Below are 15,617 nucleotides of genomic sequence, written 5' to 3' on the forward strand. Positions count from 1 at the left end.
ACCAGTTTTTTACAGATTTTTTAAAAAAAATACTAAAATTTTATTATTTTGGTTCACATATAGATTTCTTCCCAAACAATTGTACTTCAGTGACCCTGAAAATCACACTCATAGACACAGAAAATTGTATTTATTTTAAACAGGTTTTCCTATAACCCAGGCTGGCTTCAGACTCCCAATGTAGGGAAGGGTGACCATGAACTTCTAATTGTCCTGCCTCTACCACCTGAGTAATAAAAATTGCAACCAGTGATCATCATTTTTTCCCCTAGTGTAAGAATCATCACTGTCGCCAGGCGTGGTGACACATGTCTTTAATCCCAGCACTTGGGAGGCAGAGGCAGGTGGATCTTTGTGAGTTCAAGGCCAGCTTGGTCTACATAGTGAGTTCCAGGACAGGTGGGGCTACAGGGAGACCCTGTCTCAAAAAGAAAAAAAAGAATCATCACTATCTTTCAATGTCTGGTTCATTTCTCACCCAGTCCAAAGAAATGCCTGTAACATTACTTCTGCTAGGGATTATGATTATTATTCAGGACTGAAATTTTTGTCTTCAAGAATTAAATTCTTAGTAAGCACATAAGCAGTCATTAAGTGCCAAGCACTATATTCTACACAAAACCAGCAGTCAGTAAAAGACAGACGCATGCCCTCACAGCTTCATAGTCTAAAGTTTTAGTGGACCATCTTCTGTGAAATATACCATTTTAGGCCTTGCAGCCTTTGTAAATGTTTAACTTTGCTCTTGTACAATAAAACAGTAATATGTCAATAAATGGCCTAGGTGCCAATAAAACTTTATTATTTGCAAAACTCCTGGCAGAAGATGGAGAAAATAAACAGAAGACATAATAAAAAATATACTATATTAGAAAGCAATTTTTACTATGAAAAAAGAAACAGTAACTCATGACATGCATAGAGTTCAGAGCAGGGGAGGAAAGCAGGTTATATTAGTACAATGTAAGCCTCAGAAAGAAAGAAGGAGAGGGTATCTACGCAAGAGTGCTTCCAACACACAGAATAGCACCAAAACTTTCAGGTGTGGAGGCTGCTCCAGAAGTAGCAAGAAAGCAATGTGACTTGTCGACGCGGTTCACGCCTCTAATGCCAGCACGCCAGTGGCTGAGGCACAGGATGCTTCAGGTCCAAGGCCATCAACCTGGGCTACATAGTAAGGACAGCTTTAAATATGTGGGAGCCTGTCTTTAAAACAACAACAGCAAGGGCAAAGAAAACGGGGCTGGAGAGACAGCTGAGCATTTAAGAGCAAGCAGCGATCTTACAGATGACCCGCATTCAGTAACCAGCACTCACATCAAACAGCTACAACCTTCTGTAACTACAACTCCAGGTGCTCTGTTGCCTCCAGCCCCTGCACTCTGTGCACACCCACACACATACACAGAAATAAAAAAAAATTAGATAGATAAATGAATTTAAAACCAAGGGCTGAAGAAATGCTCAGCAGAAAGAGTTCCTGCTGCTTTGAAATCATGAGAGCTAGAATTCAGATTCCATCACTCATAGAGCAAGCCTGGTGCCATGTGCACCAGATCATACAAGAGAGCGCGCGCGCACATGCGCGCGCGCACACACACACACACACACACACACACACACACACCCCACACATACACATGGGGGGTGGGAGGGTAAGGAGATAAAAACAAAAAACTATATATGATCAGATTTTCAAGTGCAGTAAGAAAGCATGTGTTTTAAGCAGAAAGAATCTGACTTCGTGCTTTATATAAGAGCTAAGGATGCTGAGCTGTGGTGCATGCCTTTGGTCTCAGCACTTGGGACTTGTGAGTTCAAGGCCAGCCTGGTCTACATATTGAGTTCCATGCCAGCTAGGGCTACACTCTCAGAAAGACCTTAACAAAAAAAAAAAAAAAAAAAGCTAAGGTAAATGATTAAAAGTTAAAATGAAATTAACCATGTAATTAATTTGGACAATTTAAGGTGAAATCGCTTAATACATTCACAAGTGTTCAGTCTTTTTTTTAAGAGACAGGGTCTTGTATACAGTTAAGGTTGGCCTCAGACTTTTGATCCTCCTGCCTCAGTCTCCCAAGTGCTGGGATGTGCAGTCACTTCCTTGGTACTGAAACACCCCCTCCATGAGAAGGGACGCTCATGAGACTCAGGAACAAACTAATCAGACTGGAAACACTGAATCAAGACTCACAAGACCCCTTTCCTAGGGTATGGAAACCCTAAACCACCACTGGGAAGGAAGTCTTCCACCAGCTGAGCTCCCTGTGAGCCCACAGGAACTCTAGGACTGCAGCCCCCATGAGCCGCAGTAGGCTGCGGTAGCTTTTCCACTTCCACGACGCAGCTACATTTGAGTTGCACATGCTCCCGTACCTGTCACCCACACCCCTGTTAGTAATTCTAGTAAATTCACTGGTTTGTCAACTTAGAACTTTGGTAGAATTATTACTTTGGTCTGTCCTTGGTTCCCTATTGGGCAAGTAGATGTTTGTGTCTCCCCAGGAAACACAATTGGCTGGTAATTTACAAAGTCGCTTTCTTTAAAGAATATTTCCAAACCTTTCATTAGTAATTTCGTTCTAAAAGGAAAATGCCATACTCACAGCAACAACAGCTTCAGCCACCCCAGTCAGGACAGCTGGCCTAAGAGAATGCAGTAGAATCTTACTCTCAAGTAAAACCAGGAGCAGCAGTGTGGCACAATTCTCAGGACCCAAATTCATCAGCAAGGTACTAAAGTTGGCTCCACTAAAGAACAGAAGAGAAGTTTATCAAATACTTGTTAATGTATTCAGACTTACTTATTAAACTATATTAGGGCTCAAAAGATGGCTCAGTGGTTAAGAACACTGGCTGTTCTTGCAGAAGACCCAGGTTCGAATCCCAACACCCACATGGCAGCTAACAACTGTCTGTAACTCCAGTTCCAGGGGATCCGACAGCCTCTTCTGTCCTCCAGGAGCACTGCACAACATGGGTGCACTTACCTACATTCAGGCAATACATGCATACACATAAAATAAAATAATAAATAAAATATGTTAAACTATTACATATTAAGAACCTAATGCTAGCCTGGCATGGAGGTACGTGCCTTTAATCCCAGCACTTAGGCAGGTTTTCTATGAATCAAAGGCCAGCCTAGTCTCCGTATCAAATCCAGGCCAGCTGTGGCTACAGGGAGACCCTGTCTCAAAAAGACCAAAAGAAAAAAAAAACAAAAAAACTAATGCTAATTTCAACTCTTGGCAATGGAAAACAAAATGTTGATAATTTAATGAGGAAGTACTACAGTGTGATTCAAACACATCCTTTGGTAATAAAGGGACATTTAATAAGAATTTCTGAAGCCCAATATTTGAGCTGAGTTCAAAGGAACAGAGGCAATAAAATTAACAATAGCTTAGGCTAAATAGGAATGACTCAACTATATTTGCATTCTCAAAGGACACACTGACTACTCAAAGGTACAGGGTAGATAAACAACTGAAGGAGAGGAGCTGGAGAGATGGCGCAGCAGTTAAGGATCTAGGTTCAGTTCTCAGCACTCACATGGAGGCTAACAATTGTCAGTAACTCCAGTTCCAGGGGAATCTGATGCCCTTTTCTGACCTCCATGGACATTGCATGCACAGGTGCACATTCATACACATAATGAAGATAAATTAATTTTTAAAATAAAAAACCAAATGAATGAAAGTAAAAGGATCAATTAAAAGACTAATAATGAAACAGTCCAGGTAGGTAAACACTGTAGCCTAGACTAGTGATGCAGATAAAAGAAGCAAAGACTGCCAGGCATGGTGGTGCACACCTTTAATCCCAGCACTCAGGAGGCAGAGGCAGGCGGATCTCCGTGAGTTGAAGGCCAGCCTGGTCTACACAGTGAGTTCCAGGACAGCTGGGGCTACAGGGAGACCCTGTCTCAAAAGATCAAAAAAAAGAAGCAAAGACATTCAAGGTAGTTAGGAGGTTAAAATCAGTTCTCCATGAACATTTACTTATAAACTGAATATGGAAAGGGCAGATGAGAGGAAGAGGAAAGTAATCCCTATATCCAGTTTTATAATTCTGGGGGATTTTTGGTGCGTGTACATACTTTCATATGTGCACATGCATGTGGCAGTTAAAGGATGACCTTGGGTGCTAGTCCTCAAGTACTGCCCATATTTTGTTTGAAAGAGTGTCACTCACCAAGTAAACTAGGCTGACTGACCAGCATGTCCCAGGGATCTGCCCCAGGAGTCTTCACCTCCCCAGTGCTGGGATAATAAGCATGGGCTACTATGCCCAGCTTTTTGTATGGGTTCTAGGGATCAGAACATAGGTCCTCACTTTTGCGAGGCTTAAATGCTTTACAGAATGAACCATTTCCTCAGCCCTTGCAATTTTCTAAGGAATTTCCTAAACAATTTTCTAAACAATTTTTTTAATTTTTCATTTTGTGAATGTAAACACATGGAAGTGGGAGGTCAGAGGACAACATGAGGTGTCACTCCTCAGGCACATTCCACCATCTGCTTGAGACAGGGTCTCTCACTGGCCTGGAACTTCACCACGTAGGGTAAGCTAGCTGACCAGTGAACTTCCAGGGACCCTCCTGCCCTTGTTTCCATGTGTCTTGCCATGTGTCACCCATCTGGCTTTCTATATGCGTTCTGTGGACCAGAAGTCAGGTCTTTCAGCTTTCAGGGGCAAGTGTTTCACTTACTGAGTCATCTTCCCAACCCCTGAAATTCTCTTAAGTGCCACAATAGGGTTGGGGGTGGAAGCACACACCTTTAATGCCAGCATTTGGGAGGTAGAGGTAGATGGATGTCTATGAGTTCAAAGCCACCCTGGTCGACACTGTCAAGTTCCAGACCAGCCAGGGCTACATAGTGAGACCCAGTCTTTAAAAAAATTAGAAAATGAAGTGCCAGGACTGGAGAGATGGCTCAGGAATTAAGAGCATTGGCTGCTCTTGCAGAGGAACCCAGGTTCAGTTCCCAGGACCCACATGGTGGCTAACCACCATCTGTAACTCCAGATCCAGGTGATCTTCTGGGCCTCGTCGCCAAGCATTCCACACACATGGTACACTTACAAACATGCATGCAAAACACTCACACACAAGATAAAAATAAGTAAAAAATTTTTAAGTATCACAATCATTAAAACAGAGCCACAACCCATAGATATCAAGGACAGAAGCGTTAAGGCAATTCCTTATCCTAGTTTGTCAAACTACTGCTACAGCATTCTCATTTTCTGCTTGTGGGTTTTTTTTTTTGTTTTTTTTTTTTTTTTGGTCTTTTTGACAGGGTCTCCCTGTAGTCCCAACTGACCTGAACTCACTATGTAGACCAGGCTGGCCTTGAACTCACAACGATCCGCCTGCCTCTGCGTCCCAAGTACTGGGATCAAAGGCATGCGCCACCACGTCCAGCGTTTTTTGTTTGTTTGTTTTTTAAGTACTGGAAACTGAAACCAGGTCTTTGGTATATGCTAGGCAAGTGCTCTACTTGCCTACTTAACCTCTTTTTAAAAATTTTTATTTTGTGACAAGGTCTAAGTTGCCTAGGCTAGCCTGGAATTTGCTACATATCTCAGGGAGGCCTCAAACTTAACAACTGTTCTGCTTCAGTCTTCTAAAATGCAAGCACTGCAAGCTTTTGCCATCATGCCTGGGTCTCTGAAGTATTTTAAAGCATTTTACTCCAAGAAAATAAACATAGCATTTTAAATATGATCAAGTGGAATGAGGGTGTGACTCATACATAAGGTCTTACATGCATAAGGTCTAAAATACAAGCAAACAAACCATCACTTACCTTAGTGGTAAAGGTGTGGAAACTGGCTGTGACAATATTAATGCATCATGGACTGATAACTTAAACAAAGAAAGATAAATTAATCAAACCAATTTCATAGCCTATTTAGACCAAGGGAAAAATTGAAAATTGTTTCATATGCAGACAGGCATATTTTTTAAGTACACTAAAATGTAAAATGATATCTGTAATTACTTGGTGGTATTTGTATTAGTTCTTCTTAATTAAATTATTGGATGAGTTTTGACTCAATTAAATTGATTAAAATGCAGTTGCTTAAAATTTTTGGAATAACTGCTCTTTTATAAAAGCTTCAAATTTATTTACTCAACAGACTGGTAAGCATTTGGTACCTGTCTGGTATAAATAAATAATTGCTTAACTGAAATACATTCGAGATCAACAGTTTGTGATTTAATCCTATAAATAATGTAGATAACAGCCTAAAGAAAATATAGTGCTACTCAAAGTGTCAGTATACAAACTGTTAGTGTCTGGGAAGAGAGAGGAAAGATACAGTACATAAATGTAAAGCTAAATGTTTAGAAAATTTCACGGCAATCCAATCTTCATTCCTATCTTCAAGCAACCATTTGTGAAGTTTCATCTATACAGATCTTACATAGTAAATCTTACAAGTTGTATACCTCCCCAGGACTGCCACTTCTTAGAAAAAGAAAACAGTTCTTTAGTCTGAACGCACTGATATAGACTGTTTTAGTTCCCCCTTCAATAAATATTAAATAATACTTAAATATTAAAATACAAAATATTTATTAGCTATTCTGATATTACAAACATGACCATAGCACAACTTGGGTATTTATTAAATTTAGTTACATAAAAGCCACTAATGGAAAAATGAATATCAGCCATGAATCAAAAATTGTATTTATTCAAATTTATATACCTGGGATCCAAAACCCCATTAAGAAAGAATGTTCAGTAAAGTTACTAAGTAATGGGATAGCAAAGAAATTCACAACTGCATAATACTTCATCTCAGATTCAAAGAACTCTGCATTATTTGACATGGATATATTACTTTTTCATTACCTGTACGAGGATTCTTGGTCTTTGTGGTGAAGGAAAAGGGATGTTTTGCATAAAATGTGAAATGTGCCTAGAAAAGATTGTGAAATAAACACTACAATTACTTAAAAATTATTTTTATTTTATGTGTATGAGTGTTGTCTGCATGTATGTAAATGTACCAGATGCATGCAACGCTTGCTGAAGACAGAAGAGGGAGTCAAATTCCCTTGAACTGGAGGTATAGATAGCTGTTAATTGCCAGGTGGGTACTGGGAACTGAACCTCCCCTGCAAGAGCAGCCAGTGCCCATAACTGCCCAAGTGCTGAAATAAAAGCATGTACCGCCATGCCCTTTGATAGTTACTTTTCTAAAATGCATCACAGATGTTAACAAACCTTACATGTTACGGAGCACCCATACACAAAACAATTTGCTTAAACCTGAGGGTAAAGAAATAAACTTAAACATAGTGCTCAAAGCTTCTGATTCTAGTTCTTGAGGTTGGATCAGGAGGACTGCTTTGAGCTGAAGGGCAACCTGGGCTACCTAGTGAGTTCCAAAACAAAACAAGAGCACTTGCTGCTCTTGCCCAAGACCTAAGTTTAGTTTCCTGCACCCACACCAGGTAGCTCACAACTGCCTGTAACTCCATCTCCAAAGGATCTGATGCCCTCTTCTGGCCTCCATGGGCAACTGCATACATGTGGCATATACGCACACACACATAATACATAAATAAAAATAAATCTTTTTTAAAAAAGAAGCTATTTTTACAGTCCTGATTATCAGTGCCAGTTCAAAGAAGCAACTAACTATAGTATGATGAATGAACACTACAAAAGGTAATCTGAGATTTACTACTACAATTTTGAACAAACCACCTATACTCTATTTCTCCACCTAGAAATAATGTTCTGGTTGTCAGTTTTTGTTTTGTTTTGGTTTGGTTTTTTTGAGACAGGGGTAGCCCCAGCTGACCTGGAACTCACTAAGATGACCAGACTGGCCTTGATCTTCCAGAGAACTGCCTGTCTCTGCCTCCCAAAAGCTGAGACTTTATAGAGGTGTGCAGCACCAATTCTTACAGAAATGCTTCTGAAGTCTCTCCAAAGTTTTAGGCTCTTAGGAATGAAAGAATGAAAGATATTACCTTAACAGAAAAACACTGATCACAAATACTAATTTTATTTTCACAAACTATCTACAGAATCTCAGTTTTCCAGAAGTTAACTAACCTGTCACTAATGTTGCTTTTTGTTTCAATTTTTTTTTTTTTTTTTTTTTTTTTTTTTTTTTTTTTTGAAAAAAAAAAGGCTGGCCTTGAACTCACAGAGATCTGCCTGCCTCTGCCTCCCGAGTGCTGGGATTAAAGGCGTGCGCCACCACACTCGGCTTGCTTCAATTTTTAATAACTCTGACAACTGAAAGTTATATCTAAAACTATATATCATTAACATTCTGGGAATACATTAAAGTTGAATGTATTTATCTTATACCAAAGTGTGATACTGTGATGACTTCATAAAGTCTCTGACATTTCTTACATTGGTACTAGAGTACATAATTATATACAAAAATAAACAAAAATCACACCCCACTAGGACATGACAGTTTAAAAATGACAGGGCTGGGGCTAGAGATATGGCACAGTGAGTAAAGGCACCTGCCGCCGAGCCTGATGCCCTGGTTTGATACCCAGAACCTAGAAATGAAGGGAGAGAACTCATTCCTGTAAGTTGTCCTCTGATCTCCACTCATTTGCCATGGTATGCATGTGCGCGCGCGCACGCACACACCCACACACCCACACACCCACCCACACACACACACACACACACACACACACACGAACATTTAGGAGTCTTGATTATTTAAGAATGAATAGGAGCCAGGCGTGATGGCGCACACCAGTCCAGCCGGGGTTATAGGGCGACCCTATCTCAAAAAGACCAAGAAAATTAAAATTTGAAAATAGGAATAACATACACAATCTATGTAGTTCTTTGGTTGAATTCTCAAACTTGGCCATGTTTACCAAGACTCCTCAAGTTTAAGTTTAAAAATCAATGATGGAGAAGGAGGTAATAAAAATAGGGTGACTATGGAGCTGGAGGGATGGCTCAGTGGTTGGAAGCACTGACTGCTCTTGCAGAGGACCCAGGTTCGATCCTAGCACCCACATGGCAGCTACCAACTGTCTGTAACTCCAAGTTCCAGGGGATCTGACTCTTCTGACGTCTGTGGGCATTGCACAACACAGTGCACTTACACACATGCAGGCAGTAAACTCATACACATAAAATAAAAATAATAAAATATTTTAAAAAATAGGGTGACTATGACTCTCTCAAGTCTATTGTTGAAAGTTAGGTAAACAATAACATGTATATTTATATATCTTTATGTTCCATCAGACACAGAATTTGAATCACTATACATACTTTTCAATGGGAAGAGGATGTGGTCCAGACACAGAAAGCTTGTAGATAAACATAAGGAATTTTCTAAAAGCTTCAAAAAAAGGCCAGTGTGAAAGCAAACAAATGCATTTGTTTGAATTGATGGATTTGGAGACTACTTTTCTCTCCACAGGTGTCAACAGGCCCAGCTGCAGAAGTTGTTTCTCTGTGAGAAGTTCCCGACAGTAAGGTTCATAAAACTGGATAGCAGCTCCATATACCTAAAGTCAAAGAATTATGTTTTAAGATTAGAGACTGTTGTCAAAATTTCCTATCTTTTTCTACATATTTTTACTCTTTTGAACCCCACATCCTGAGCATCGTAGACCACTCTTTACCAATAGATCCACATCTCTAGCCCTCTCACTGTCTTTTTCTTTTTTTATTAAAAAAATTGTTTTGGTCTTTTTGAGACATGGTCTCCTTGTAGCCCCACCTGGCCTGCAACTCACTATATGGACCAGGCTGGCCTTGAATGCACAGAGATCCCCTGCCTCTGCCTCCCAAGTGCTGGGATTAAAGGTGTATGTCACCACACCCAGCTGATTTTCTTTTTAATAAACATTTTGTATTTTTTTTTTTTTTTGTCTTTTTGAGACAGGACTCCCTGTAGGCCCAGCAGGCCTAGAACTCACTATGTAGACCAGGCTGGCCTGGAAGTCAGAGATCCACCTGTCTCTGCCTTCTGAGTGCTGGGACTAAAGCCGTGCACCACCATACCCAGCCTCTTTTTCTCTTTCAACAAGAAATATTTTCTAGAACTGCATACTAAAGAAATAAGCAAAATGAAAAAAATCTCATTCGAATCTCTACCCTAGAGTCAACCAGATTTTTATGTAAAACCCTCTAGAAGTTTTCCCACTGTGATTATATATTTAAGTATGTATCTATGTTTCAAAAAGGATAACCTCTTATGCAGGCAAAATGGCTAAATAGGTAAAAGCACTTACCATGCAAGTCTGACAACATGAATTTAATCCCAGATTCTATGGTGAAAGGAAAGAACCAACTTCCCAAAGTTGTCATATGACCTACACATGTATCTGCTCTCACACATGCACATTACTGACACAAACATTTTTTTGAATGGGAATCTCTTTGAACTTGCTCTCCTCCTTACCCATTCAGTGCATTTTCACCTAGCAACTACTCTAGAGAATGCACTTGAATGATCGCACTCAGTTACTTGCTTATATGTGATTTTTTTTAATCATGGAAAATACACAGAAACATAATGTTTATCGCATTAACAATTTTTAAAAAGCATTTATTACTTTGATCTTATGTGTATGAGTGTACTTCCTGCATGTATGTAAGTGCACTCATGCTGTGCAATATCCATGGAGGTCAGAAGAGGGCATCAGATCACCTGGAACTGGAGTTAAGAACGGTTGATAGCCATGTTGGTGCTGGGATTCGAACCCAGGTCCTCTGCAAGAGCAGCCACTGCTCTTAAATGATGAGTCATCTCTCCCGCCTCCACATTAACCATTTTTGTATGTATGTTGTCTATGCATTCATGTGAGTGAGGTTACACATGTGCCACCGAGGGATTCTCCAGTCTCTGCCTTCCATCTCATCACAGTAGCACTAGGATTACAGACAAGTGCCACCATGGCTTTACCAGGGTTCTGGGGATTCAAACTCAGATGCTCACACTTGCATAGCATGTATTTTTATGCAATGAGCCATCTCCCCTATCCACAATAACCATTTTTTAAAACTTTTAAAATTCTTTATATGTATTTACTTATTTTTATATGTATGTGTGTTTTGCTTGCATGTATGTAAATGCACACATGCATTCAGAAGGGGGTGTCAGATCCTCTGGAGCTGGAGTTACAGTTGTTACCAACCATGTGAGTGCTGGGAACCAAACTCAGGTCCTCTCTAAGAGCAGTCAAATGTTCTGAATCATCCTCCAGACCCCACATTAACCATTTTTTAAAAATTGAGGGAGGGGGACCTCCCTCTGCTTCCCTGTGCCTGCACGACCTGACGGCCACTCCCCAGGTAAGTCGACTGAGCCCTCTGCGCCTTGACCCCCCCAGCCTCACTCACCCTCCCATCTCCCCTGCCCATCTCTCCTCCTAGCCTGGGCCCCCTTCCAATCTTTGTCTTGTTGCCCCAGACACAAGGGGAGCCACCACTGCTTCCTGTTCCTTTACATCCAGACCAACCCAGTTCCTTCTCAGGGTCCCCAGGAGCCCTCTGGGCCTGGCCTGGCCCTCACCTCCCTCTACTTCCCTGGGCTGCACAACCCACCAGCCTCTTTCCTCGACACTGGGGCTGACCTTTTGGCTTCCTGATCCTTTACATCCAGACAGACCCAGTTCCTCAGTGCAGTCCCCAGGAGCCCTTGGGTCTTCTTCCCGCCTGCATCTCCCTTTACATCTCTGCTCCCAGGGCAGTCCAACACCCAAACTCCTGAGGCCAAAATCTTTCCTAACGGGATCCAGACCTTAGGAGAAAGCCTGAGAGCATCTGATCCTCCTCTGACTTGGGCCTCTCTGGGAACTCCTGAAGACAAAAGCAATCTGGCCACTCCAATATAAAATCAAAAGAGAGAACCGGAAGCTTAGATGAACCAGCTTTTCATGCCCAAAAAGTCAACCCCAAAGGCACATAAAGTTCACAAAAAGAAGCAGACCTAAACTTGAAGGCTTGAGTCTCACACAAGAATCAGAAACTACAAAAGAAATTCACGTGTCAAATTCACAGAGAAAAAAATAGTAACATGAAAAACCAAAATAACATATCACCACCAAATACCAATAGTCCTCTAGAGGAGTACAATGAGAACCCCCAAGAGATAGTGCAAGACACGAAACTCAGAAGAACAATTATAAACATGATAAAAGAATTCAGTGAATTTAAAGAACACACAAAGAAATAAAAGAATTGAAGGAAGAGAGGGATAAACTTCTGAATGAATTCAGAAAAGAGCTAGAAATATTGAAGACTTCTCAGGCTGAAATGAAGAAAGAAATGAATCACTCAGTAAGCCAATTAGAAATGACAGGAGAAAGCCTCATCAGTGGGATGACTGACATGGAAAACAGAATATCAAGACTGGAAGATAGAGTGGACGAACTAGACCACTCAAGCAAGATTATGAAAAATTCAAGAAAGCACAAGAATAGAGTATGCAGGAATTGTGTGACACCATAAAAAGACCAAATTTACAAATCATAGACATACAGGAAGGAGAAGAATCTCAAGATAATGGCATGGACCAGATCTTCAACAGAATCAATGAAGAAAATTTTCTAAAATTAAAGAAAGACATGTCCATACAAATACAAGAAGCATATAGAACACCAAACAGGCAGGACCAGAAAAGAAACTCTCCAGAAAAGAAACTCTCCACAGCACATCACAGTAAAAGCACTAAACTTACAAAACAAAGAGACAATTCTGAAAGCTGCAAAACAGATACGACAAGTCACATATAAAGGAAAACCCATTAGGTTTACAGCTGACTTTTCAATGCAAACTATGAAAGCCAGAAGAGCCTGGACCAAAGTATTCCCAGTGTTAAATGACCACAGATGCCAACCCAGATTACTATATCCAGCCAAAATGTCTATTATAGTTGAAGGGGAAAGAAAAATCTTCCATTACATAAATAGGCTGAAGGAATTCATGTCCATAAAACCAGCCCTTCAGAGAGTTCTGGAAGCAATACAAAGAGCTGAAGAAAGGAATGACAATACCCAAGGGGTTGTAGAAAGAAACTCAATGAAGGTATAACTGTGGAAAGTACAGCTATAGCAAGAATGTAAACATAAATTAAAATGACAGAATTCAATACCCATCTTTCATTAATAACTTTAAATATTAATGGACTGACTCCAGGTCAAAAGACACAGACTAGGTGAATGGATTAAGAAACAAATCCATCTTTTTGCTGTCTGCAAGAAACCCATCTCGCCTACAAGGGCAGGCGCTACCTTAAGGTAAAAGGATGGAAAAGAATATTCCAAGCAAATGGCACTAAGAAACAAGCAGGGGTTGCAATTCTAATATCTGACAAAATAGACTTCAAAGTAAAACTGAGACGAAATAAGGAGGGTCACTTCATTCTGATCAAAGGAACAGTTAACTAAGAAGATATTACAAACCCTAATATATATGCACCAAACTCTGGTGCATCCAAATTCATTAAAATAATACTACAGGACTTTAAGACAGAGATTAACCCCAACTCATTAATAGTAGGGGACTTCAATACCCCACTGTCTCCATTAGCTAGGTCAACACAGCAGAGTTTTAACAGAGAGACATCTGAATTAAACAATACCATCTACCAAATGTACCTAACAGACATCTACCGTGTATTCCACCCAAGCACCAAAGGACATACTTTCTACTCAGCACCCCATGGAACCTCCTCCACAATAGACCATATACTGGGGCACAAAACAAACCTCAACAAATACAAAAAGATGAAATAATTTCATGCATTCTATCAGAACACAATACAATAAAGCTTACAACACTGGAATAAGCCCTAGTCACAACATGAACACATGGAGATTAAACAACACACTCCTGAATGATGAATGGGTCAAAAGAGAAATTAAGAAAGAAATAAAAGTATTCCTGGAACTAAATGAAAAGGACAATACAACACGACAAAACCTCTGGGACACGCTGAAAACTGTCCTTAGAGGAAAGTTTATAGCTCTAAGTGCCTACATCAAAAAATCAGAAAGATCAAAAATAAATGACTTAACACTGCAACTCAAGGCACTTGAAAAGCAACAATAAATGAAACCCAAACCCAGCAGACAAGAAGAAATAACAAAAACCAGGGCAGAAATTAATGAAATAGAAACAAAGAAAACAATACAAAGAATCAATGAATCCAAGAGCTGGTTCTTTGAAAAGATAAACGAGATTGACAGACTGCTAGCCCAGCTAACCAAAAGAAAGAAAGAGCACCTACAAATCAACAAAATCAGAGATGAAAGGGGAAACATCACAATAGACACCAGAAAGATACAGAACATTATAAGGGCATACTATAAAACCTATATGCTACTAAATATAAAAACCTAAAAGAGGTCCCAGCACTTGTGATTAAAGAGAGGCAGGACAATTTCTGGGAGTTCAAGGCCTGGTCTTCATAGTGAGTTCTAGGACAGCTGGGGCTGCAGGGAGACCCTGTCTCAAAAATAAATAATAAATAAATTAAATAAATAAATAAATAACCTAAAAGAAATTGATGGATATCGAAAGGCATGGGAACCACCAAAACTAAACTAAGAAGAGATTAACAGCTTAAACAGATCCATAACACAAAAAGAAATTGGAACAGTAATACAAAACCTCCCGACAAAAAAAAGCCCAGGACCAGATGGATTTACAGCAGAATTCTATCAGACATTTAAAGAAGATCTACATCCAATGCTACTTAATTTATTCAAAAAAATAGAAATGGAGGGAAAACTTCCAAATTCCTTCTATGAAGCCAGCATCACTCTTTTCAACAAGATACTTGCAAACCGCATACAGACATACATCAAAAAGATCATCAACCATGATCAAGTCGGCTTTACCCCAGAGATGCAGGGATGGTTCAATATACGTGTCAATAAACATCAGAAATCATATGAATGGGCTCAATGACAAGAACCACTTGATCATCTCAATAGATGCAGAGAAGGCCTTTGACAAAATTCAACATGCATTTATGTTCAAAGTCTTGGAGAGAATTGGACTGGAGGGAACATACGTGAACACAATTAAAGCCATATATAACAAACCCAGAGCCGACATCACTCTAAATGGAGAAAAACTGGAGCATTCCCATTGAAATCAGGAACCAGACAAGGCTGTCCACTATCTCCACTTCTCTTTAACATAGTGCTTGACACTCTTGCAAGAGCAATAAGACAAGATCAGGAAATTAAATGAGTAATAAAATGAGTAATAATTGGAAAAGAAGAAATCAACTTATCCCTTTTTGCAGATGATATATCATTTCTAAGAGATGCCAAAAATTCCATCAGAAAACTCCTAGAAATTATTAATACGTTCAGTAAAGTGGCAGGTTACAAAATTAACCTACAAAAGTCTGTAGCCTTTCTATATACCAATAACAAGCAATCAGAGAAAGAGTACATGGAAACATGCCCCTTCGCAATAGCTGCAAAAAAAAAAATCTCAGAATAAACCTGACCAAAGACATTAAAGAGCTCTACAATGAAAATTTTAAATCTCTAAAGAAAGAGACTGAGGAAGATATCGGAAGACAGAAGGACCTCCCATGCTCATGGATTGGAAGAATTAATATTGTGA

General features: G+C 39.8%; 1 protein-coding gene across 4 annotated transcripts in view; it reads right to left on the minus strand.

Moving 5' to 3' along the window:
• Dennd4c (DENN domain containing 4C) overlaps nucleotides 1-15,617 on the minus strand; it is a 120,133-nt gene that overhangs the window by 66,635 nt on the left and 37,881 nt on the right. For all 4 annotated transcript variants that reach the window (XM_008845535.2, XM_029569598.1, XM_029569599.1 and 1 more), the window contains 4 exons: nucleotides 9,294-9,532; nucleotides 6,873-6,939; nucleotides 5,817-5,875; nucleotides 2,607-2,751 (listed from right to left, as the gene is read on the minus strand). In XM_008845535.2, coding sequence (XP_008843757.1) covers nucleotides 2,607-2,751; nucleotides 5,817-5,875; nucleotides 6,873-6,939; nucleotides 9,294-9,532 — 510 coding nt within the window. The remainder of the gene's footprint in view (nucleotides 1-2,606; nucleotides 2,752-5,816; nucleotides 5,876-6,872; nucleotides 6,940-9,293; nucleotides 9,533-15,617) is intronic.

The sequence above is a fragment of the Nannospalax galili genome, unplaced genomic scaffold (assembly GCF_000622305.1).
Source record: "Nannospalax galili isolate Female #2095 unplaced genomic scaffold, S.galili_v1.0 scaffold1082, whole genome shotgun sequence".
Lineage (NCBI taxonomy): Eukaryota > Metazoa > Chordata > Mammalia > Rodentia > Spalacidae > Nannospalax > Nannospalax galili.